This window comes from Erpetoichthys calabaricus, chromosome 13 (assembly GCF_900747795.2).
Source record: "Erpetoichthys calabaricus chromosome 13, fErpCal1.3, whole genome shotgun sequence".
NCBI lineage: Eukaryota > Metazoa > Chordata > Cladistia > Polypteriformes > Polypteridae > Erpetoichthys > Erpetoichthys calabaricus.
In genome coordinates this window covers 80091611-80115948 of record NC_041406.2, presented here as the reverse complement: position 1 = coordinate 80115948, position 24338 = coordinate 80091611, and the positions used below count along the sequence as shown (strand labels likewise).

The 24338-nt window shown below is 36.0% G+C and overlaps 1 protein-coding gene across 1 annotated transcript in view; it reads left to right on the top strand.

Annotated features, from left to right (window-relative positions):
* The window catches only part of vwde (von Willebrand factor D and EGF domains), a 114194-nt gene extending 90642 nt beyond the window's left edge, over positions 1–23552 (top strand). Inside the window, 10 exon segments of the mRNA XM_028817157.2 lie at positions 147–242; positions 5113–5208; positions 8678–8773; positions 9028–9123; positions 11937–12032; positions 12118–12213; positions 13966–14061; positions 18683–18778; positions 18866–18963; positions 23358–23552. Of these exon segments, the coding sequence (XP_028672990.1) occupies positions 147–242; positions 5113–5208; positions 8678–8773; positions 9028–9123; positions 11937–12032; positions 12118–12213; positions 13966–14061; positions 18683–18778; positions 18866–18963; positions 23358–23378 (887 nt within the window). The 3' untranslated portion in view covers positions 23379–23552.
* Positions 23553–24338: the final 786 nt, after the last annotated feature.

Genomic DNA, 24338 nt, shown 5'->3' with positions numbered 1-24338 from the left:
AAAACAGAATCACACATCCAGTTTTCTTTCATTTGAGGAGACTAATATCTCCTGGTAATTAATGTATTAAAGGTACAGTATGCATAGAACAATATAAAGCAATGAGTTGGACCCATTGTTAATTTAAATGTGTATTCTTGTTGAAGCAATTTGCAGATATCCATGTGGCAAGAATATGGAATGTTCTTTACCAAACACGTGCAGGTGCAAACCAGGGTATACTGGATATAACTGTCACATTGGTAAGTAACAGTCTCAGTTTTCTGTTTTCAATGTTGAAAAAGTCTTTTATCTTCACTTTGTATATAAGGATTATATGTTATTAAAAGACAAAGTGAATTCATCTTGATTATCTTTTTACATATCTTCCTGTCATTCTGCATCTTGCTCTGTCACACCCAGCACCTGCATGTGCTCTCTCACGACGTTTATAAACCTCCTCTTGCCTGGCAGCTCCATCCCTAGCATCCTTTTCCCAATATACCCACCATCTTTCCTCTGCACATGTCCAAACCAACACAATCTCACCTCTCTGGCTTTGTCTCCAAAACCACCAAAAAGAGCTGACCTTCTAATGTACTTGTTCCTAATCCTGTCCATCCTCGTCACACCCACTGCAAATCTTAACATTCTCAACACTGCCACCTCCAGCTCTGTCTTCTGTCTTTTTGTCAGTGCCACTGTCTCCAACCCATATAACATAACTGGTCTCACTACCGTCTTGTAGACCTTCCCTTTTACTCTCGCTGGTACCCATCTGTCACAAATCACTCCTGACACTCTTCACCCACTCCACCCTGCCTGCACTCTCTCCTTCACCTCTCATCCACACTCCCCGTTATTCTGTACTGTTGATCCCAAGTATTTAAACTCATCCACCTTTGCCAACTTTACTCCCTGCATCCTCACCATTACACTGACTTTCCTCTCATTCACACTCATGTATTCTGCCCTGGTCCTATTGACCTTTATTCCTTTCCTCTCTAGAGCATATCTTCACCTCTTCAGGGTCTCCTCAACTTACTCCCCACTCTCTTTACAGATCACAATGTCATCAGCAAACATCATAGTCCACAGGGACTCCTGTCTGATCTCCTCTGTCAACCTGTCCATCACCATTGCAAATAAGAAAGTGCTCACAGCCGATCCCTGATGTAATTCCACCTCAACCTTAAACACAACTGTCACTCCTATTGCAGACCTCACCACTGTCACATTTCCCTCGTAATTATTCTGTACCACTCTTCTATACTTCTCTGCCACTCCCGACTTTCTCATACAATACCACAACTCTTTTCTAGGCACCTTGTCATATGCTTTCTCTGGGTCCACAAAGACACAATTAGGGCTGCAACTAATGATTATTTTAGTAGTAGACTAATTGTTGAATTTATTTTTTCGATTAGTCACAATTATTTCATGCCTGACTATTTTGATGCCTGCGACCTGTGGTTGCACATCCTGTTCTGGGCTCCAGTGCATGTCTTACCTCACCTGCTCACATCTGTCCACCTGTGAATGTCACCCTGATGTCTCTGTATTAACACGATTAAAATGAATAATAATCAAATTAAAATAGCAACCAGTGAAACATATGAATTTGAAAATAATCAGATGTTTTATATTAGTGTGACCACCACAATAAAAAAGAAATACATTAAACAATACAAACTAAAGTACACATAGTCTTTAAACAAAAAAGTGCATTTAACTTAACCAAAAATGGCCACTGGTGTGTCTTAAAGTCCAAATGTTTAAATAAAGCTTCAATTCAAATAAAATCAAACAATAATGTACAGTTTATAAAAGATTCAGTTCATATATTCCTGATTGCAGTGCAGGAACGTGAGCATTTCGACATGCTCTGGTGTGAGGCTGGCTCTCTTCTTTGAGACAATGTTCCCAGCTGCTGAGAAGAGACGCTCAGAGGGAGTAGAGGTAGCAGGAATACTCAAGAATGATTTTGCAGACAGAGAAAGATATTTTAATCATAACACTCTGAAGGAAAAGTGTTGTAGTTTATCACATCATGTATTATGCCAAAATAAAAAAATAACAGACTAAAATGTGTAACAAGCTAATTACTGATATACTCCAAAACACAAGTTACCTAACGTTAGTTAGAGATGGTTTACTATTCATATGAACTCTAATATTATACGAAAAAAGAAGAAAAAAAAACAGGACGGCTCAGCTACTCCTATTCACTCGTTTACTATAGCTCCAAACATGTTAGCAAACATAATTGAAAATTATATTCAGTTAACCCTTAAATCGCCATTTACCACCACAATTTGCCAGCACGCCGGAGCCATTATATTCGGAAAAGTACATTCGTTGAATGCTGCAACCGGCTAGAGTTGGGTTTCCAGTGCAATTTGGAAACACGCCAAAGCTGAGTATATGTGGTGACATACATTCGATGACGTACATTCATTGAATGCTGCAACTGGCTATAGTCATGTCTCAGTGTAATTTGCTGGCACGCAGGGGAGCGAGTATATTCAGCGACGTACTGTACATTCATTGAACCACCACAACTGCTATATTTGCTTCACAGAGCAATTTTCCAGCACGCCGGAGCTGATCAGTCAGTGTTGTATATTCGTTGAGCAGCCAACTCATGACCACTGCCGGCCCCGGCAGAACTGCAGCACCACTGTCTCTGGGATTCAGCCGCTGCACTAGACGAGCCTGCAATCATCAGCGTTTACCTCTGTGTGTTTGTGTGCAGCCAGTTCAAGTGCAGTTGGCTCGGTGATTTACTGAATTTCATCAATGGCTTCAGTTGCACCTTGAACATATAATAATAGGTTATTGCAGTAGCTTTTTTTTTTAATAGTTTTTACAGTTTGTTTGCAGTGTGTAAAATGATTAGTGTTGCAGCAATTGTGATGCTCTTTGCATGAAAAAAATACGTATTCCATTAAAATTTCACGTTTTCATTGTGAATTGTGACGTTTACTTAAAAAGTGCAGCTAAAAAGTATTTGGCATCCAGGGGTGCATTAAACCCCAAGTATGTGGCGGTTTAAGGGTTAACTATCATTGTCGAAACCTTGATATACACATTATAATACAAACATCAACATTAACACATGACACTAACTTTACACACTAAAACTTACCTCTCAAGAGACGGCAGCATCACAGCTCCAGGATGCTTGCATTTCAGATGCTCATACATCGCAGTGGTGCTGCCATGAAAAGAAAGCTCCGCTTTGCATAATCTGCATTCAGCTTTTTTTTTCTTTTTCGGTGAAGTGCTCCTATACTTTAGAAAGTTTCTGTCTCAATTTTTTTCTATCTCCTTCCCTCTCCTCTATCCGACTCGCCATTGCAACCACTTTTATTTTCCTCTACATTCTTCTTCTCCTCAGATGTTCTTCTTCGTTGGTAGGACTGTGTGCAGTCTTGACAAACAATAACAAATGATACTGCCCCCAGACCTAAATGTAGTGCATTGCAGTTACAAAAACCAATGTGGTTCTTTGTGACTGGAGCCTCTATTGAAGGCTCTATTTATGACGCATCGACAATAAAAAAATCCGTGTCGACGATTTTTTGTAGTCAACGTTGTTGATTACGTCGACTAATCATTGCAGCCCTAGACACAATGCAATTCCATGTGACCTTCTTTGTACTTCTCCATCAACACATTCAGGGCAAACATTGCATCTGCAGTGCTCTTTCCTGACATGAAACCATACTGCTGCTCACTAATCATCACCTCCCTTCTTAATTTAGCTTCGACTACTCTTTCCCATAGCTTCAATCTGTGGTTGACCAAGTTTATCCCTTTGTACTTACTACAGTTCTGCACATCCCCCTTATTCTTCAAAATTGGTACCAGTACACTTCTTCTCCTCTCCTCAGGGATCCACTCACTTTCCAAGATTGTATTAAACAACCAACAAAAAAAAACAAAATAAAACACCACTGCCATCTCTTCTAAACACCTACATGTTTCCACAGATATGTCACCTGGACCAACAGCTTTCATCCTCTTCATAGCTTTCCTTACTTCTTCCTTGCTAATCTACTGCACTTACTGGTTCACTATCTCCACATCATCCAGCCTTCTCTCTTTGTCTCATTCTCTTCATTCATCACCCTCTTAAAGTACTTCTTCCATATGCTTAACCCACTATCCTTACTTGTGAGTATGTTACTATCATTATCCTTTATCACCTTAATCTGCTGCTCATCTTTCCAGCTCGGTCCTTCTACCTAGTAAATCAGTACAGATCATTTGTCCCCTCCTTAATGTCCAGCCTCTCATACAACTAATTATATGCCTTATCTTTAGCTTTTGACACCTTTTTCTTCATCTTGTTAAATCAAAAGTGCCACAGAATATAAAAGCAGGGTTAGATTTTTGACATGACAAAAACCTAAATGATAACCTGAAGAAAAACTGTGGCATTATTATGAATGGTAAGACCTCTGAGCAAAAAAACCAAACTCATTGTATATATGCTGTACATTTTAATTAGCTGAGGAGCATACACAAAGTGACAGGTTGTCCATCCATTAATGTATCTTCTGAACCTGCTTTTGCCACTGTATTGTCACAGGATGTTCATCCCTGCAGCATTGAGAAAAAGAAAGATGCCAGTCCTGAACTTAATTAAACTTTTGAATCACTCCAATTAATCACTAGGATAGCTTCTTACATGCCATTATTTCCCAGCTTTTAGAATTCCCACTGACCTCCATGATACCCAAGTTTATAGGAGCAGTGCACACCCTTCCGTTGTATTCTGTAAACATGAAAATACTGCTATTACTAATATTACTGTAGTTCTGAATAGACAGTGCATCATACAGTATCTAGTATTGGATTTTGCCTGGCTTTCATTACTACAGATATTCCTCTGTGACCCCAACATGAAAGAAGTGATACTCACAAAAAATGAGTTGGATTTAAACCTTTCCATAGCTATCAAATTTTCCATTTACAGGTACATTATAAAAAAGGAGTCTATATTTTGTACTTCGGAGAGATATAACTTGTCTTTCTGCATAATATATCTGGAAAATTTTCCATAACTGATCTTTACAAACCTAATGACATTGTTTTTATTTGTCTCTCTCTCTTTCTTTTATTCAGCTGTTTGTCGTCCAGACTGTAAAAACCGTGGGAAATGCATAAAGCCAAATGTATGTCAGTGTGCTCCAGGATATGGGGGGCTAACTTGCGAGGAAGGTAAATTATTAAAACCTGTGGAATGACCTAAAATTTTAAGTAACATAATTTATATAACAACTAGTTATGTTACCACAAGTAATAGAAAAAATATAAAAATACTTGATATTTGATATATCTTGCTGTACATGTGCCTTCAGTATTTGTCCCTTTTCGATATCCTTGTATGTCTCAACCTCTATTGACTGACACTTCATCTTCATTCCTGTAAAGCCTGTTTCTCAAACGTTCATTTTTACTTGTGTCCTGTCTACTTTTTGACTTCTGCTAATGGTAAACAGGCCTCCATTACCTGCTGTGAAAACATCGTTCATATCCTTGCAAAAACTTTCCATGTTTGAAGGTGACTCTAAGCCTTCCTACTGCACCCTTCCTCAGTATCCCTGTAAATCCTCAGTATCCCTTGCCCACAGCTTCCTATTTTCATCAGACTTCACTGAGCAACCACAGTGAAACTGACCAATCAGACAAAAGCCAAACTGACCAATCAGACAAAAGCCAAACTGACTAATCAGATTCCTTTGGAGATTATAGTAAAACTCCTAAATTTTGAATAAAACATATATTAAATTTGCGTAAGTATCTGCATAATGTCAGACACTTAAAGAATGTACCTTTTTTCATTCTACTTTAGTATACTTACTATTCATGTGTTCATAAACCATTTCATTTTGTAATCTAGTTAGTCAAATTCTGAGTCATTGAGTGTCTGAACATATTTTGCAGAATTGGGTTTAAATAAGGAAGTAACACTCTATGGGGCACCATTCCATCACAAGGCCCACTCACACAGACAACTTCACTCATTCAAAATAAAGCAAGTCTGAGTTGCCAGTAACCTTAAGATGCATGTCTTTGTAATGTGGAAGAAAAAAATTACATTTAGAGGACAAACCCAAACAGATATAGGAAAAACTATAGACTCCAAACAGACCAATTTAAACCCAGGACTCTTAAACTGTGACAAAACATCTTTACTATGTTGATTATTTTTTCAGTTGATTCTACTGCCTCCAGTATACAAATGCTGACCGTACTGGATTGTTTATCAGCTGTTACCATAAGTTGACTTCTGAGCAGATTTAATTAATTATTTTTTATTTTCATTTGATGCCAAGACCATTCTGTTTTTGTTTAAAGCATTTTGTGATGACGATACTGGGTGAGCAGATTTTTACCTCCTTAAATAGTGGAAAATGTCACAAAGTACAGTCTTCACTACTGAAGTGGAGACTGCACTTGCACAAGCATCTAGAAAAATACAGAATAAATTCTAATGTATCAATCAGTAAGAAGATATGAAGAAAGCTGGTTTTATAAGCCATATAATAGTTTTCTTCATATGGCTCACTAAAACACTGTAATATTGCTTCTATCTTAGGCTTCTATTTTAGACAAGTTTGTTGTTGTTTTGTTTGTTGACTATAATATTAGATCAATGGTCCTTAATTTGCAGTGGGTTGGCACCCTGCCCGGGATTGGTTCCTGCCTTGTGCCCTGTGTTGGCTGGGATTGGCTCCAGAAGACCCCCGTGACCCTGTGTTTGGATTCAGTGGGTTGGAAAATGGATGGATGGATGGATGGTCCTTAATTTCATTCTTCTTATAGTATTTAGAAATTGCTGCTCCCCATCCTTTTCCTTAAGAACAACCTTGCAAAACTGAAGGATGATTTTAGTACAATAAAGAAAATGTGAAAACAATCCACCTTTATGATTGACCGAAAATCTTGAAATACTAACTTTAGAATTGTATATGTCCAGGTTTAAGTGATTAGGGTGGCATAACTGCACTAACTGCAGTATATTTAGATTAACAATCTATGGTTCACATGGTCTTTAATGTACAAATAGATTTTTTTTTCTGTAATTAAATATAGTATATAAATCATTACCTGTTTACCCACCATGTGAGAATTTGATGAAGTCATTATTTTTTAACAGTAGCTATGGCCAGATGGTAATGGAAAAATAAAAAACTCCATCAAGAAAATCCTATAGAAAATAAACACATACGGCCTTTGGTTTTTAACAAGTCAAGAATACAATGTTTTATTGACTAGAGCCAAGTGATTACATAGTCTACCCTGGGCATCGCCAGCTCAGAAAAGGAGTGGAACTCAGACAAATATAGAATACACTCCAGTTCTATCCATGTCAAGCATTCTATAATTCAAATAAAGATCTGTTGTTGATCACATTTCTCTCATTTAAATTTGTCCAAAATGTATCCAGGGCAAGACTCAATCTGAGAGTTTTGCCATCTAGCTCCAGCATCACTAGGCCACATGTTTTGGGAATGCACTAAATTAACATCATTTTGGATCAGAATCTTTACATACTTATCAGACAGCCTCAGTGTTACAATCACTACAAATCCATTAAATCAAAATGGCATTAAAGTGCATAGAGAACAATGGATTTTAATAACTTACACCTCACTAAGAGTATGCAGACTTATCTGGATCAAACTGAAGAATCCCAATCCACCTTCTATAACTCAGTGGGTAAGCAATGTCCTATATTATCTGAAATTAGAAAAAATATTCTCTTTTATTGGATGTGTCAAAAACACAAAAGAACACATAACTGTCCCTTTATCTTGTCGTGCTGATTACAAACAGGCCATGCCCCTAGAAACTGAGGGAAGCTAACCTAACAACGGAAACTCAAAATGGCACCAAACGAAGACCTAAAATGTTGTCCAAGAAGTTAAAAATACAAAACTCAGCACCTAAACTATTAGAAATATTGAGTAATTAAAGGCAGAAACAGAAATCTCAACATCAAAAACACCCAGTTCAAGCACAAGATAATACCATACACTCAAATGTTCCAGCAACAAAACCAAATCGTGACACATGCTGGGCCAGTGCGTGACTCTTTAATGCCATTACCTGTTTTATCATCTCTTTAAAATGTTAGAGGGGTTTTGTTTCTTTTTTTCCATTTTGTCTGAGACTCTCTTCTTTTTCTCTTTCTTTTGAGTGGGGGTTGAATCTTTTTCGGTTTTTGTCTTTTTTATTCTACTTTTGTTTTTTCTTTTGAATTTTTAATATTATTTTCCTTTCTTTGTAATAAATTTGAAGTAAATGTTTGTGTCTGGTATGTTATTATTATTATATGTTTGATCTGTTGAATGCCACTGAAGTGTTCTATTTTTGGAAAATAAAATAAAAAACAAAAATAAGTTGAAGTTGGTATACATTACTGCTTTACATTTTTTACTAATGAGGTAACATACATTTATCTTCTATATTTCCATATATATATATATATATATATATATATATATATATATATATATATAATTTTAAATAACTTATCTGTGCTTGATACAAGAAGAAACAACAACAACATTTATTTATATAGCACATTTTCATACAAAAGTAGCTCAAAGTGCTTACGGAGTAAATAAAGTAAAACAAATGTAATATTAATAGTTAGACACATCATTTGTATTTTTTGCAGCAAATTGTGACCCTCCTTGTCTCCATGGCGGTACATGCTTGGCAAGAAACCTTTGCACATGTCCTTATGGTTATGTTGGTCCCAGATGTGAAACAAGTGAGTTCCATCTCCATTTTAGTAAAAAATAAATGCATATACCAGTTTATTTATTTATTTATTTTTTTACTTTGCAATATTCGTTATTCTGGCTTTCGGTGGTAGGGTGTGTAAATTACCAACTATTCAATGTAAGTATAAATGCCTATCTTATTTATTGTTTTTTATGTTGTACAAATACAACTAAGTATATGGCTATGGATTATACTACAAAAAAATTACACAAATAATCATTATTAACCCTAATTTTACAGTGGTGTGTAACCGACATTGTGACAATGGAGGAGAATGTATTAGCCCAGATGTCTGTAAATGTAAGGAAGGATGGGATGGACCAACCTGCAGCTCAGGTATACTTTATCAATTTTGTGTTTCCACAGAAAATGAATAGAATCATGCATAAACTGAAATATTATATTAAGTACTATATTGGTTGGTTGGGAGCATGCACTGGTATAGCACGTTCCCGCACAGCTGTGCAATGGGACTATATGCAGTTATCAGACTAATTAAACAAATTTGACATTTCCAAAGGGTAGAAACATTTTTTCAAGATAAAAATTTTTCTTGACAGAAGAGTCTTATTGTATTTTCTAAATTATTGTTATTTTGGAATTGTCATCTGTTAATTAAACAGTACATGATTAGGTAAGGGTTAAACCACAATGCTTTTGTTAACATTGATCCTTCAGTCCAGAACTTCATAGCGAACAGCCTTAGCTACTAGACTACATTACCTACTAATACTTCTGTTAGTATGATGGTGACCTTCAAGAGTGATAGCTTCATTCTTTATTTTTTACTTCACTACTGTTTGTTAGCGGAGTAAATAAAGCACATGTGCTACTTCCACAAGTAATGTACGTAAATTAGAAGTATTGGGAATAAATAGAGAAACTGTGCAGCAAACTTAATAGAAAAAAAGGATGCAATAGCCATACAGTATACTATTTCAATAAATGCAATTTTGTAAAAAGAAGAAACTCCTACAAGAGCTGTATGAATTAAATTTGCGTGAAGAGAAGCAGGAGCTCCAAACCTTTTTGATACTTTTGGAGTGCATTTTTTAAAACTTTTAGACAAATTAAGTCTTAATTTAAATTTTTACAACTTACTTTTCTGCAACTTTTTCCAGAAGTTCAAACCTCAACTGGAGAAAACTGAAACTGAATTTAAAGTTCCTCATCCATACCTAAAAAAATAAACAAAATGCTTGATAAATTCTTGAAATATTCAATAAGTATAGGCCAATTTTAATTAACCTATTTCAGTGACACAGACACTTGAAAATGTTGATCTTCATACATGCTCTATGTCATGCCTTAACTTGATAAAAAGGTAAAACTATTATTATTTCAGGAGGCACTAAACATGGCCCTGAATTGCCTTGTTGAAAACCCCTTTCAGACTCTGAGAAAAAAGCACCAAAATGAGGGCCAGATCTTTACACTCTGAAAGGACTTACTTTGCTTACTTGATGCTATGTACTTAGCATAAGTACCTGCTTAATCGTTTTAGCTCCTACTGAGCATAATAGTACCATAATGCCTAAACAAAAGAATGAATATAAACGCAAAGACATGGGAAAACCCTCAACATCAAAAAGAAGGTTATGAACATACAAGTATTGCTGTAGTATAAAGCGTGAAAATGACTTTATCACTTTCTGAAAAAAAAATTATTTTTGCTACCATGCCCGAATAATGTTATAAAAAGAAATGTTTTTTTAATAAACACCACAGATTGTCTTGAACATTAAATGAAATTGAAACCATTAAATATAAGACTAGTAGGAGAGCAGGGAGTGTATTGCAAATCGCTTTGAAATACTTGTGCCTTTTAAATAAGTTTTCCATTTCAGATTATAGTTCATGCTCTTGACAAGCATTCTTGCGGGGGCACTGTGTTATACTTATTGAATTTTATGCATATTTTTGCCTTTTTTTAAACTTGTTTTCTCATATTTTTACTGTTGGTTTGCAAGATAGGAAACTCCTCTGCTCTTTGCTTCCTATCGTAATTTAGCTTTTATTTTGTTAATTCAATTATTTGTTACTAGATTGTTTTCAAATTTTAACTGTGAAAACAGCTTTACATTTTTTAGTCCCAGAGTATGTTAATGTGATTACCTAATACATCTTCTATTTTTAGGTTAGACTTTTTGTATAAACTTGATTTTTGTACTACAAATTTTTAATGTTTTCATTTTATTTTTTCAATATATTTACCTTTTGCTGTGAGTTTTCTTAATTCTGCTTGAAAGATGCTATTTAAATAAAGTTGTTTATTATTAGTAACTAAACTAATGGTGCCAGAATATTAGAAGACAGGTTTAGAATTGCTAACCAAATATCAGTTTCATATGTCTTCTACAAATATGATGTACCACATCATTTAGAAGAACTTGGCCAGTATCTTCAGTGATTTACGGTACACTCAGGAAACTATGTCTTGCCAATGGAGATAAGCTATTATAAGCAGCAGATAAGCATTATAATTAGTGGAAAATCTTCATAGAGCCGTGTCTCATACATTAAGTAACAAGGAGCTATAAATGTAGAAGCTAGTAAATGTCCAGAAAAGATGACTTAAAATGAAGCAAAAGAAGTGAAAGTAAAGACATTTTTGCTTCTTTAAAGCACTTACGTGACTTGCAAGTGGAGACTCTAACCATGTCATCGTGAATCTTACTTTTAAAAGATATGCTAAACTTTTGTATTATAAGGACATCTAGACATGTTTACCAGCTTCCCATGGCAATTCTATCTGCTATGCAGTATGCACTTTTGACTGTACATATTCTGTATCTAGATAAAGCATACAGTGATATTGTGCCACCCTGATAAAAGTGCTTCGCACACACATGCAGACACAGTCCCCACCTCACTCCTCTTTTATTATTTCATTTGAACACCTTCCACCTGTCAGATGCCGTGCCATTAATCAGTCAAAGGTCCCACTGTTTTTTCTAAGCCTTGACATAAAGCCTTATTTACTGTATTGTAATTAACATAGAAATATTGTGCAGTATGTTTTATATATCATTTTTAATATACTTTTGCTAGCATTTGTTTGACCTCTGCTGTTGCTTCTTTACTGAATACATGATCAGAAATGTGCAATAATTTTGCTATCTGCTCTGTTTCTTTATTTTTTTTCAAAGCTGTTTGCACACCTGTATGTTTAAATGGTGGAGTATGTGTTAAGCCAAATGTCTGCATGTGCCCTGCTGGTTTTTATGGAGCTCAGTGTCAGATCGGTAAGAGTGCATATGATTTTTAAAACAGATGTAACTTTGATGCAATTCAATGTTCTTTAATGACATAAAACTCTGCTCCCTTTAGCTGTTTGTAACCCACCTTGTAAAAATGGTGGACACTGCATGCGGAATAATGTGTGCTCATGCCTAGATGGATACAGTGGAAAGAGGTGTCAAAAGAGTAAGTTTTTATTCATTTTCCTTTTAATTTTGTCATCACATTAAATGCAATCTTTTAATAAGGTCAAAAGTTTGCACCAGTATTTTTTTTTTCTTTTTTTAGCAAAGATTTTTTCCTGTACTATATATTATATTTATATATAATATTCAGTACAGTGTTAATCAACAATAAGACCATTCTTTGAAAGTGTACATGATATTGTGGTAGCTGTCATGTTACTACAAAAAGACATGGACGTGCCCAATAGTGTGGAATAATTTTGTACTTTACTTTAGGATTTTCAAAATATACCGTGAGAGTATTCATAGAATATACAATATATGAACAAAAAGGGAAAATACTGTTAAGAGACTTTAAGGTTCACCAGAATACGTGGTATCTGTGGTCCAGCACGATTACATAAAAACATAAAAATATGACAAAATGAAGGGAAACCATTCAGTCCGTCAAGCTTGTTTGTTTAGCTAATAGCTAAGCTGTTCCAATATCTCAGATACTTCTCGGTAGTTTGTTTCAGATTCCTGCAACCCTTTGCATAAAGCAGTGCTTTCTGGTTTCAGCTTTCAAAACATGTCCCCTTAATTTCCAATGGTGTCCTCAACTGTGTGATTCACTATTAAGTTGAAATAATTTTGCTGGATGTACTTTATCAATGCTTTTGTGAATTTTGAAAGCCTGGATTAGGTCCCATGCAGTGTCATCTGCTCAAGACTAAATGGGTTTAATTCTCTCAGTCCTGGGATGCACTTGGTTGCTCTCTTCTGCACAACTTCAAGTGCTGCCATGTCTTCCTGGTAGGGTGGAGAAACTCAATTAAAAACAGATAGTAATTGAAACACTTACATTATTTAGAGAAACCTGTCGATTCCAATGTTGCCTGGATATAAAGTTTAAAAATATGTAATTACAAATTGTTCTTAGCATTAATTTTAATCTAGTTTCAGTTTTTTTGCCATTATACTTTGTTTTCAAAGTTTCCAATTTGTTTTCAGCACTTGAAGTGCTTGCACTTCACCAGCACTAGACCATATTTGTCTACTTTGCATAAAAAAATTTTGCACAAAATATTGGATGTTTACAAACAAAATGCATTGTTATGAAGGTTTGAGTGCAGGCTTGACAAGGGCATAATGTCACAAACTGCATTGGATCTGTGACTGCAATTTCACAAGCAGTCTTCTTGAGGCATTGCCAATATGCCAGCGGCTCTACATATACAGTACAGCAAAAACCAGCTGTGCTTTAGGGATTTTACGGTCAGTTCCATGGACATTGGGAAACATTCTTTGCCCTCTTTCTCCTTTCTTTTTGTTTTTTTTTTGGTTGATAGTAGAAAGAAGGCTTAAGTGATAATTAGATTATTTTCAGTCAATAGACATTAGACCTAGTAAAGGGCTGCATTAGCATGCATCTCCAGAAGAAAAAAAAGGTTATTTCCATACTGAAGAGAAAAAAAGGCAACAGACATAATTTTCCGGCTGTGTAGCTTTCATCAAATGTGTACAATTACAGTATACTGTGTAGAGAAGCCACTAATGTGCTGCTGATTTCTCCCATGCTTTTTCTTTGCAAACTGTATGCTATTCAGAAGAGGTTTATAAAATTCACAGATACTGATGATGCCAAAAAACTGACTGGAACCTAGATATCAAGGTGCAATGTTGAATACCTTTTATTGTAATGAATGCTGACACTGAGTTGAACAGTACAAGAATATGATTGTCAGTATAAAATGCATTTCATTGTTCACAGGTGTCTGTGATCCAGTGTGCATGAATGGTGGAAAGTGTGTAGGACCGAATGTTTGCTCCTGCTCCTCGGGATGGAAAGGGAAACGATGCAACATTCGTAAGTATACCTTTCCTACCTTTACCAGAAATATTTGATTTTTCTAGGTATTTAAATAAGTAAAATGCTTATGTACTGTATTGTGGGTAAATTGTACTGCGATTAGTGTTCTAATTGAATTCAAATGAATATGTAGTCATACACAGTCTGAGAAAGTTTAAATAAAACACCACTTTTAAAATCATTTGGGATATTAGACCTCATCTTTATTTGATCACACCTACATACCGTGTTGTAGACATGCAGATAAATAGAAGATGTAAGATACCTTTATTGCCACTGCACAATACAATAAAATATTATTTGGAACAAGTCTCTAGATGCCTTAGATAAAGGTATATAAGAGGAGGCATTTAACTACAAGAAACACAAATTTAAAAGTAAACATTAAATTAAATAAAGGTAAATGTTATATATAAACATCTACATGTGTGTGTGTATCTGTCTGTCAACACATCCCAGAAGTGCAGGGCAGCCTGAAAGTGCGAGGCTACAGCATGAAGAGCAAAGAAAACGACTCTGTTGCCAAAGTGAAACCGCCGTCAATGATAAACAAGCAAGGCAAACATACTGGCAAAACAAAACCTCTGAGGAGAGCAAAACTTCATTTAGCCGCTGATAGACAACGAAGGCGAGTGCATCGGCAAAACAAAACTGAGAAGGAACCGCTAATGCACAACCAATGTGACTGAATGATTGAAGTGCCAGAATCCATGGTTTCTAGGAGCCCAGGCTTTTTACAGCGCAGGCTTCTACAGCTAGTATGCAATAAAAGTAAAGGTAAATATGTAAGCATAAATAAATGATAAATGAAGTCACAGTGAGAATTACAGTCAGTGTAGTGGTCATGAGTTCCACAAGGGTCATGTACAAATATGTAACTGTGTGGGGTTGATGCAGAAGTTCAGTTCAATCAGTGGTAGTTTCGGTTATAGGAAGAGGCAGTAATTGCTGTGCATTTAATAGGCTGATTGCTTTGGGGTAGAAGCTGTTCTTCAGCCTGGTAGTGCAGGCATGGAGGGTTTTGAAGCACCTACCAGAGGGCAGAGGAGTGAAAATGCTACGGCCAGGGTAGGTTGCACCAGGTAGTGAAGATATCTTCCAGTGATGGTAGGTGAGTACCAGTAATTCTCTGAGCCATTTTGATGATATGCTGGAGGGCCTTCCTGTTCTCAGATTGCGGCCAGAGTACCACTCTGTAATGCTGTACGTGATGAGAGACTCTATGGTACACATGTATAAGTTAAGTAGCAACTGATGTGGGAGTTATGCTTTTTTCATTCTCCTCAGAAAGTGAAGCCTCTAAAGACCGTTCCTGGTCATTGCTGTCTTATTTGTTGTCCATGACTGGTCCTGGCTGATGCAGACTCCCAAGAATCTGAAACTGTGGGCTGTCTCCACTCTTTCACCATTAGGGCCAGTTTATACTTCATGCTCTGAACGTGTACACGCACACACATCATGGCCGCCACGCATTCTCAGCATTCATTTGATGCATCCTCTGAGCATGTCCTCAGAAATTAACGCAACACGTGCACAGGTTGCAGTGCCAGCCAAAAATGGGGGGGGGGGGGGGGGTAATGGGGTGCAGTGTGATCACAGTCTGTGTTTACTATAAACATGCGACATCAAGCCGTTTTGAAGATCCTACAGGATTGATGTGTATGCTTCGATGTTTGATGAATGTGGTGAAGCAAAATGCATTTGTTGTGCAATTATATTCAAGCATCACATATTCCCCAACGTAATAACATGATACATTTTAAAAGTCTCACACACCATCTTTGGTGCTGTCTTTTTTTTTTTTTTTTGGCACTTTCACAACAGCATTAGAATGTACAGCAGCGTATTCAAGCCACAGAGGAAAAAAAAAAATAGGGACACAGTGAAAAGGTCTATTTTGTGATTAAAGTGGAAATTTAATCTCGTAGTTTATTTTGTCATTAAAGCAGACTGTCCTGAATGGTCTAAGAAATAAAAGAAGGTGACAGAACATGAAAAATGGCAAAAATATTAGTAAAATAAATAAAACAAAGGGTTGCAATAAGAAGTGTAACAAAAAAATAAAGTGAATCATTTTTAAAAGGCGGGTGTGTGGGTGTGTTTGTGTGTGTCCTGCGGTGGGTTGGCACCCTGCCCGGGATTGGTTCCCTGCCTTGTGCCCTGTGTTGGCTGGGATTGGCTCCAGCAGACCCCCGTGACCCTGTGTTCGGATTCAGCGGGTTGGAAAATGGATGGATGGATGGATGGAGTATCAAATAAAAGCAAATGTTTCTTTTAAAATAATTGAAAAATGCTAGTGTAATTAGGAAAATAATGGTCTTGTCCTTCTTGGTCCCTAAGAATATCAATATGCAGTACAGGAGGCCTCTAGGATATTAAATGGTGTTTGCAGCCAATTTGGAGAAACATTGCACCTTTGTCCTCCTAACCTTATTCAGGATTTATTACAGCCAATAAAGAGCTAAAATAGTTGTGGTCTACTTTCTTAAATTTCAACAAACATATTTACTTAAGAGATAACAATTCCAAACATGGCAAACAATTAACTGCACTTTACCCCACTTTTGCCATTTGTTTATCACATGCTGAACCCCTAGACCACCTGTAAGACTGTACTTAATTAAAGCCACATCTAACAGCAAGCCCCTTAGTGATATCTCACTTAACATAAATATTGTGGGTTTAATTGAAGGAAATTCAGAGACCTTAATGGTAACCGAAATAAATGTTTCAGGAACTATGGCAGTATACATAATTAACAAGGTTTGTAGAATAATGAAAAGACAAGAAACTAGAAAAATGAAGTTCTTTGCTTGGGGAATAATTGTGAGTAACTGAAAAAGAAAAACAAATGTCAATATAATAATAAAAAAAAAGAAGAATAGGATTCCCAATAATCTTAATATCAATCAATATTTATAAATCACATTTAAAAACAACAAATGATGAGCAAAGTGCTGTACATATAGATAGATAGATAGATAGATAGATAGATAGATAGATAGATAGATAGATAGATAGATAGATAGATAGATAGATAGATAGATAGATAGATAGATAGATAGATAGATAGATAGATAGATAGATAGATAGATAGATAGATAGATAGATCCAAAGAAAAGCATGATCACCCTTTAACTTCAGTCGAGACTAGGGAATGGACAGAACTTTTTGATCAGATGATCTCAAAGGCCTAGAGATGGAGTAGGAGTGAAGGAGGTCTATAATATAACATGTTCCCAAACCACACTGAGTGCTTTAAAGACAAATAATAAAACTGCAAACTGTAACCTGTATTTTAGAGGCAGCCAACGAAGAGAGACCAGAACTAATTACAATTTAGGTATTCCTCAAATTTAGAACAAAAACTGGCTTTGAAGTTTGAGTCACTTTTGTGAAGCACACTTAGTCAACACAATGTTATTTCAAACTCTCATTACCATGTGATTGATGATGTCCAAAGCTTTAAACATCAGCAATGGTTTCACATGTGCTATAAAAGTGGACATGGAACTGCAAGCCATATTTTATACATTTATACAGATGATACTGAATTAAATATGGAGTCCCAACCTGGAACTTATAATGTTTCATTAATATGGTAGGGACATTGCCTAAACCCATTATGATTCTCTTTGCCCCTTAATACTATCCATCCATCCATTTTCCAACCCGCTGAATCCGAACACAGGGTTACGGGGGTCTGCTGGAGCCAATCCCTAACACTGAAGGGAAAATATTAATCTTTCACATTGCCTCATAGCAAAAATCTCCTCACATGAAAATGTTGTCACATAATTTGGAATCAGGTGTGGCTTAAAATTGTTTATGATGTTTGCTATCATGGCAACAAATTACATCTTTAGGACACCACATTTAAACATAATTTTACTGTAGAAAATTGTTGCACATACTTACATGTACAGTTATTGCAATATTTTAATGGCACTATGAATATCAGAAGATCAAAGTGAACACACAGAGTGTTCTTAGAATTTTAGTGCACATGTTATATGCATGTTTCTTCCGCTGTCTCAAGCTCATGACTGCTATAATTTCTGCAAAGCATCAGATTTTATTGTTTATGAAGGACCAAAACTTTATGTTTTGTTTTACAGCACAATCAGAAAGAAGCTTCAAAAGCTTTTTGGGGCTTTATCTGCCCCATTGCTACAAAAAAGTTACATAGTAAATCTAAACCTGAAGCATGATGAAACAAACAGAATTACCAAAACTTGAAATCTAAGGAACAGAAGAAACTGCATAAATATCCAAAAGCTTATACTAGAACAATTCAAAGAAAACAAAATACTTCTATTGTTCTCCTCTTTAATGTCCAGAATCCCACCTACAAAACAAATGCTTTGAAATTATTACTTATTTAGCCAATCAGGGAAACAGTCAAGCAGGAAGCATAACCGTAATTAAGGATCTCCACATGACTGAATATAACTAAAATAATGGGTGAAACACAACATGGAGTACAGCACAATTATGTTAGGCTAAAGAGGATGAAAGGAGAGGGGCCATGGGCAGAACCTAGGGCCAACCCATGAAATTGCTACAGTGTAAGAGAGCAGCAGCAAAAAGAGTAATTTGATTTATCTTTTTCTGTCAGCCATTTGTTTACAGAAGTGTAAAAATGGTGGAGAATGTGTGGGACCCAATACATGTCACTGTCCAGCTGGATGGGAAGGGCTACAATGCCAAACACGTAAGCTGTGAGCATGTTCTAATAAATTGAGTAATTTAGAACTTTTTATAAACGTAAGATGCTAACCTGCCCCTTTTTTTTTCACAGCAATATGTCACAATAAATGTTTGTTTGGGGGCAGATGTGTGTATCCTAACAGATGTTTTTGTCGTCCAGGATTCTCTGGGGCTTTCTGTAGCACAAAGGTCAGTTCTGCTTTCTAAACACATTTTTAATATAACACTTTGCATTTCTATACCCCCATCAATTCTGAATAGAATTTAAGCAAAGTTTGAGAATGAAGTGAGAAAGAATAAATGTATTTTGTTCCACAATAAGAATCAAAATGCACGTTCATAACGTCAAAACACACTTTCACAACAATTTCTAAATATTTTTCTTTACATACTTTTCAATTAAAGGGTTGTGACAATCCTTGGTCATTTTGAATGTGCCAGGCTCCAGTCCTGTTTTCAATATCACATTGATCTTCATTTGGTTTTTTGAAATATTTTACTGTTCTGTGTGTTTTTCAAACGGACATTGGCATTTGAAGTTTCAGATGCGCCACAGCACACTGTAACATGGCACAACTGCATTTTAAAGGAAGGAAGCACACACAGCCATCTATCCAAACTTTAAGACCTCTTTACTGTGATATTCAGTCAAAATGGAAAATAAATATTTGTAGGGAAAACTTAAGGTTAAACACTTTGATTTTTTTACCTTTAAATTTACTTTAGTATGTTGGTTTTAACACAATATCCTACAGTAAATCTTCATGTATATTGTACCAGGTCTTTGCTTGTTATTTGACTATTCTTTTTTATTCCACCCATAAATAAAGATATTAACTCAACTCAGATAGATAGATAGATAGATAGATAGATAGATAGATAGATAGATAGATAGATAGATAGATAGATAGATAGATAGATAGATAGATAGATAGATAGATAGATAGATAGATAGATAGATAGATAGATAGATAGATAGATAGATAGATAGATAGATAGATAACTTTATTAATCCCAGGGGGAAATTCACATACTCCAGCAGCAGCATACTGATACAAAAAACAATATTAAATTAAAGAGTAATAAAAATGCAGGTAAAAACAGACAATAACTTTGAAAAATGTTAACGTTTACCCCCGCGTGTAGAATTGAAGAGTCGCATAGTTTGGGGGAGGTACAATTTCCTCAATCTGTCAGTGGAGCAGGACAGTGATATCAGTCTGTCACTGAAGCTGCTCCTCTGTCTGGAGATGACACTATTAAGTGGATGCAGTGGATTCTCCATAATTGATAGGAGCCTGCTGAGCGCCCATCGCTCTGCCACAGATGTCAGAACTGTCCAGCTCCATGCCAACAATAGAGCCTGCCTTCCTCACCAGTTTGTGCAGGCGTGAGGCGTCCCTCTTCTTTATGCTGCCTCCCCAGCACACCACCGTGTAGAAGAGGGCGCTCACCACAACCGTCTGATAGAACATCTGCAGCATCTTATTGCAGATGTTTAAGGATGCCAGTCTTCTAAGGAAGTAGAGCCGGCTCTGTCCTCTCTTGCACAGAGAATCAGTATTGGCAGTCCAGTCTAATTTGTTATCCAGCTGCACTCCCAGGTATTTACAGGTCTGTACTTAAATTTTTAAAAATCTATCTATTTGGACCATTTAGTTTTTTTCCCACACCCTGGAAGGAGCAGAGCTCTCTCTCTCACACACACACATACACACACACACACACATTGGTCAATTCAGAATTTAGAGTGGACAATCTGGCACTGGGTGGGGTAGGTTTTATACTCTTGTTCCATTGTTTCTTGATCGTTCTTTTGTTGGCAATTTGAGCTTTATTGATGATTAGTTATTTTTTCTAATCCTTTATTATTTATTGCTAAACTCAAATAAAAATATTGTCCCAAAAAAGGAACCGATCATTGCATTTGTATGAATCTTTTTGGGATGTGCCAGAAACCAGAAGAACCAGAATGAATCTTGTAAAACAGTGAGACAATGCTTAATTCACTTACTCTGACTTTGAAATCTGTATATGAAGTAGCAGCACTTACCGCTGTGCTAAGGTACTGCTCTTTATCAATTGTATTCAATACTACTCAGTTTATTCTTATATGCATTTAATGGCAGAGACATATTTGGGGCACATACACTAATTTCTAAATAAAAAACCATAACAGAAAATGCAACACCATGTAGTTTGCATACATACATAAGAATGTAAGTGAAAAGAAATTATTATTATACAGTATTTTGTTTTTATAATTCTCATAAATGAAAAATAAGAAAACAAAAATGAAGGAAACACAATTTAACTAAATAGACAATGTCTAGAGAAGATAAGCATTCACAACATTTTGATGCCTGGCTCATCTAGACCAGCTGACAATCTAGCCCCACCTAAAATATGTTACAGTACATGTAGACGTTCATAACTATAACAGGTCTCTCCCAGACAAAGATTTCAAAGCAGACTGGGGTTTCAAGATGTGCTGTTCAAGCTTTTTTGAAGAAGCACAAAGAAACGGGCAACATTGAGGATCGTAGACGCAGTGGTCGGCCAAGGAAACTTAGTGCAGCAGATGAAAGACATCAAGCTTATTACCCTTCGAAGTCGGAAGATGTCCAGCAGTGCCATCAGCTCAGAACTGGCAGAAACCAGTGGGACCCAGGTACACCCATCTACTCTCCGGAGAAGTCTGGCCAGAAGTGGTCTTCATGGAAGAGTTGCAGCCAAAAACCCATACCTCCGACTTGGAAACAAGGACAAGCGATTCAAGTATGCACGAAAACATAGGAATTAGGGTGCAGAAAAATGGCAGCAGGTGCTCTGGACTGATGAGTCAAAATTTTAAATTCTGGCTGTAGCAGAAGGCAGTTTGTTCGTCGAAGGGCTGGAGAGCGGTACAATAATGAGAGTCTGCAGGCAACATTGAAGCATGGTGGAGGTTCCTTGAACGTTTGGGGGCTGCATTTCTGCAAATGGAGTTGGAGATTTGGTCAGGATTAATGGTGTTCTCAATGCTGAGAAATACAGGCAGATACTTATCCATCACGCAATACCATCAGGTAGGCATATGATTGGCCTCAAATTTATTCTGCAGCAGGACAACGACCCCAAACATACAGCCAAAGTCATTAAGAACTATCTTCAGTGTAAAGAAGAACAAGAAGTCCTGGAAGTGATGGTATGGCCCCCACAGAGCAATGATCTCAACAACATCGAGTGTGTCTGGGATTACTTGAAGAGACAGAAGGATGTGAGGAAGTCTACATCCACAGAAGATCTGTGGTTAGTTCTCCAAGATGTTTGGAACAACCTACCTGCCGAGTTCCTTCAAAAACTGTGTGGAAGTGTACCTAGAAGAATTGATGCTGTTTTGAAGGCAAAGGGTAGTCACACCAAATATTGATTTGATTTAGATTTCTCTTTTGTTCATTCACAGCATTTTGTTGATTGATGAAAATAAATGATTAATGCTTCCATTTTTGAAAGCATTCTTTGTTTACAGCATTTTTTCACACCACACTTTTGCACAGTACTGTATATACAGTATATATATATATATATAAAATACGCTACCGTGGCAGTCCATTTTTCTGTCCAGGATTTTAAATCACCTGTAGCTCACAAACCTATTTACCTGAAATTTGTTACACATATACTACATGACCTCTACTGTCCGCTTTCAGGGTGATGACTTTTACTACTCTTTTTATTTTTATTTAATTTTGTTGTAGAATCAACTCTCTGTAGTAGGGAGGCCGTGCAACGCATGTATATGGTCACCGTTCTCATCCCTACCACCTTCGCCATCACTTCCTCTACCTCTTCATATCTTAAATCATTCTTGAGGCAGATTGAAGACTTAAGTGCCAGCTTAAGTGAAAAATTAAGAAAAATGTACTAAGTAATTGCAACACAAACACTGACTTAATCAGTTTTACTGCGAAAAGATGCCGAATACATAAGAGAAGAAGCGGGCCACTAGGGTGGAGAAAAGAAGAGCTGCTCAGGAAGCAGCAAGTGGATCAACCTCTGAGCAAACGAATGGTAAACATACAGAGAAAGAGGATGAAAACTATGAATGCTCAAGTCAAGTGTATTCACTGCACGTTATCATGCAGTATGTCGTTACTGGTTTATTTATGATACAAGAAACACTAATGTAGTGGATTCAGAGTAGGGTGCGGTCGACAAGAACATTCTACTTGAGGCCCCAGTTTGACTAGGGTTGGCACTGTGTACAACAGTCAGAAATATGAATATAAACAAAATAAAAAATGATCTCAAAAATGCAATTATACTTTTGGACTGTAACACCTTCCTTGAATACTCAGTGTTTTTCACATTCAAAACTACTGGTAGCTCTAAATTCAACTTAATTGTATTGTCCTACCATGTCCTTTAAACATTTTGCTTCTGTCTTGTGGCTCATTTCTACAGGGATAAGCTCTGGCTGACCTATTACTTACTTATTGAATTGCATTAAAAAATGGGAAGGTCAGTTATTAGTATTAATTAAAATAAATTAATACCCTACAGTGTTACTACATGTACTTCATGAGTGTATTTCTTTTCAGGTGCAGTACCATTTGAAGTAACAAAGAGCTAATGATTGCTGTTACAGATTTTAACTAACACACGCTGCTGATGACTGGACTTCACTCAGAAGAATACAATTTGAAGGAGATATTAAAATTACATCCAAATTAAAATCCACATACAGTCTTTTCATGCATAGGAAATTCTTTTAATTAAAAATTACTATTTTTAAATTCAGATTTTAATTTTCTTTTCAAATTATTCATCCCCTACTTCACATGTATATGTATATATGTATTTAACAATTTGTTGCAGATTACTGAAGAATGAGTGGATGAGTTAATCATTCTGTTTAATTTTAACTGTGAAAGTAGACATCAAACATAATGCCCATTTGCTCTTTAAAACAGTGTGGCCTTGGTGTACATTATTATATGTAATTGACCACTTCCAAAGTTATTTTATGATCTAATAAAATTTCAAAATGACATACATTTTTATCTTCAGAAATGGATGTGTATAGTAGTATAAATATATTTTATATCTCTATATTACATACAGTAAATCACATCCATAACCATAAAAAAATAGTTTTACTTTTGAAATCAATTAAACCCAAAACATAAAGGGAGCCTACCTATAATATGTCAAAATATGTTAATATTTTAACAAAATTGCAACTCTTGAATGATTTACGCTATATGGGCAAAAGTTAAGCTTGCACAGAAACAGTATAGAAAAAGTGGAGCATTTTGTTGACAAGGAAACCAAAAATGGTATATTGTGTTTTTACATATGTATAATAATGCAAAATATGACAGTTTCAGTTATTCTTTGAAATGTGTTTTCTTAACTTGTAAATCATGTACATGGTAAATAGACGATTTCTATTTAAATACTGTTTTGTTTTATTTTATATCACCCCTATTTTGACTTGTAGGTTTTTGAGGTTTAAAATGTAGACATCCATTATTTAAAAAATGAACTTTGATTCCATTCTTGCCTGAAGTATAACTAAA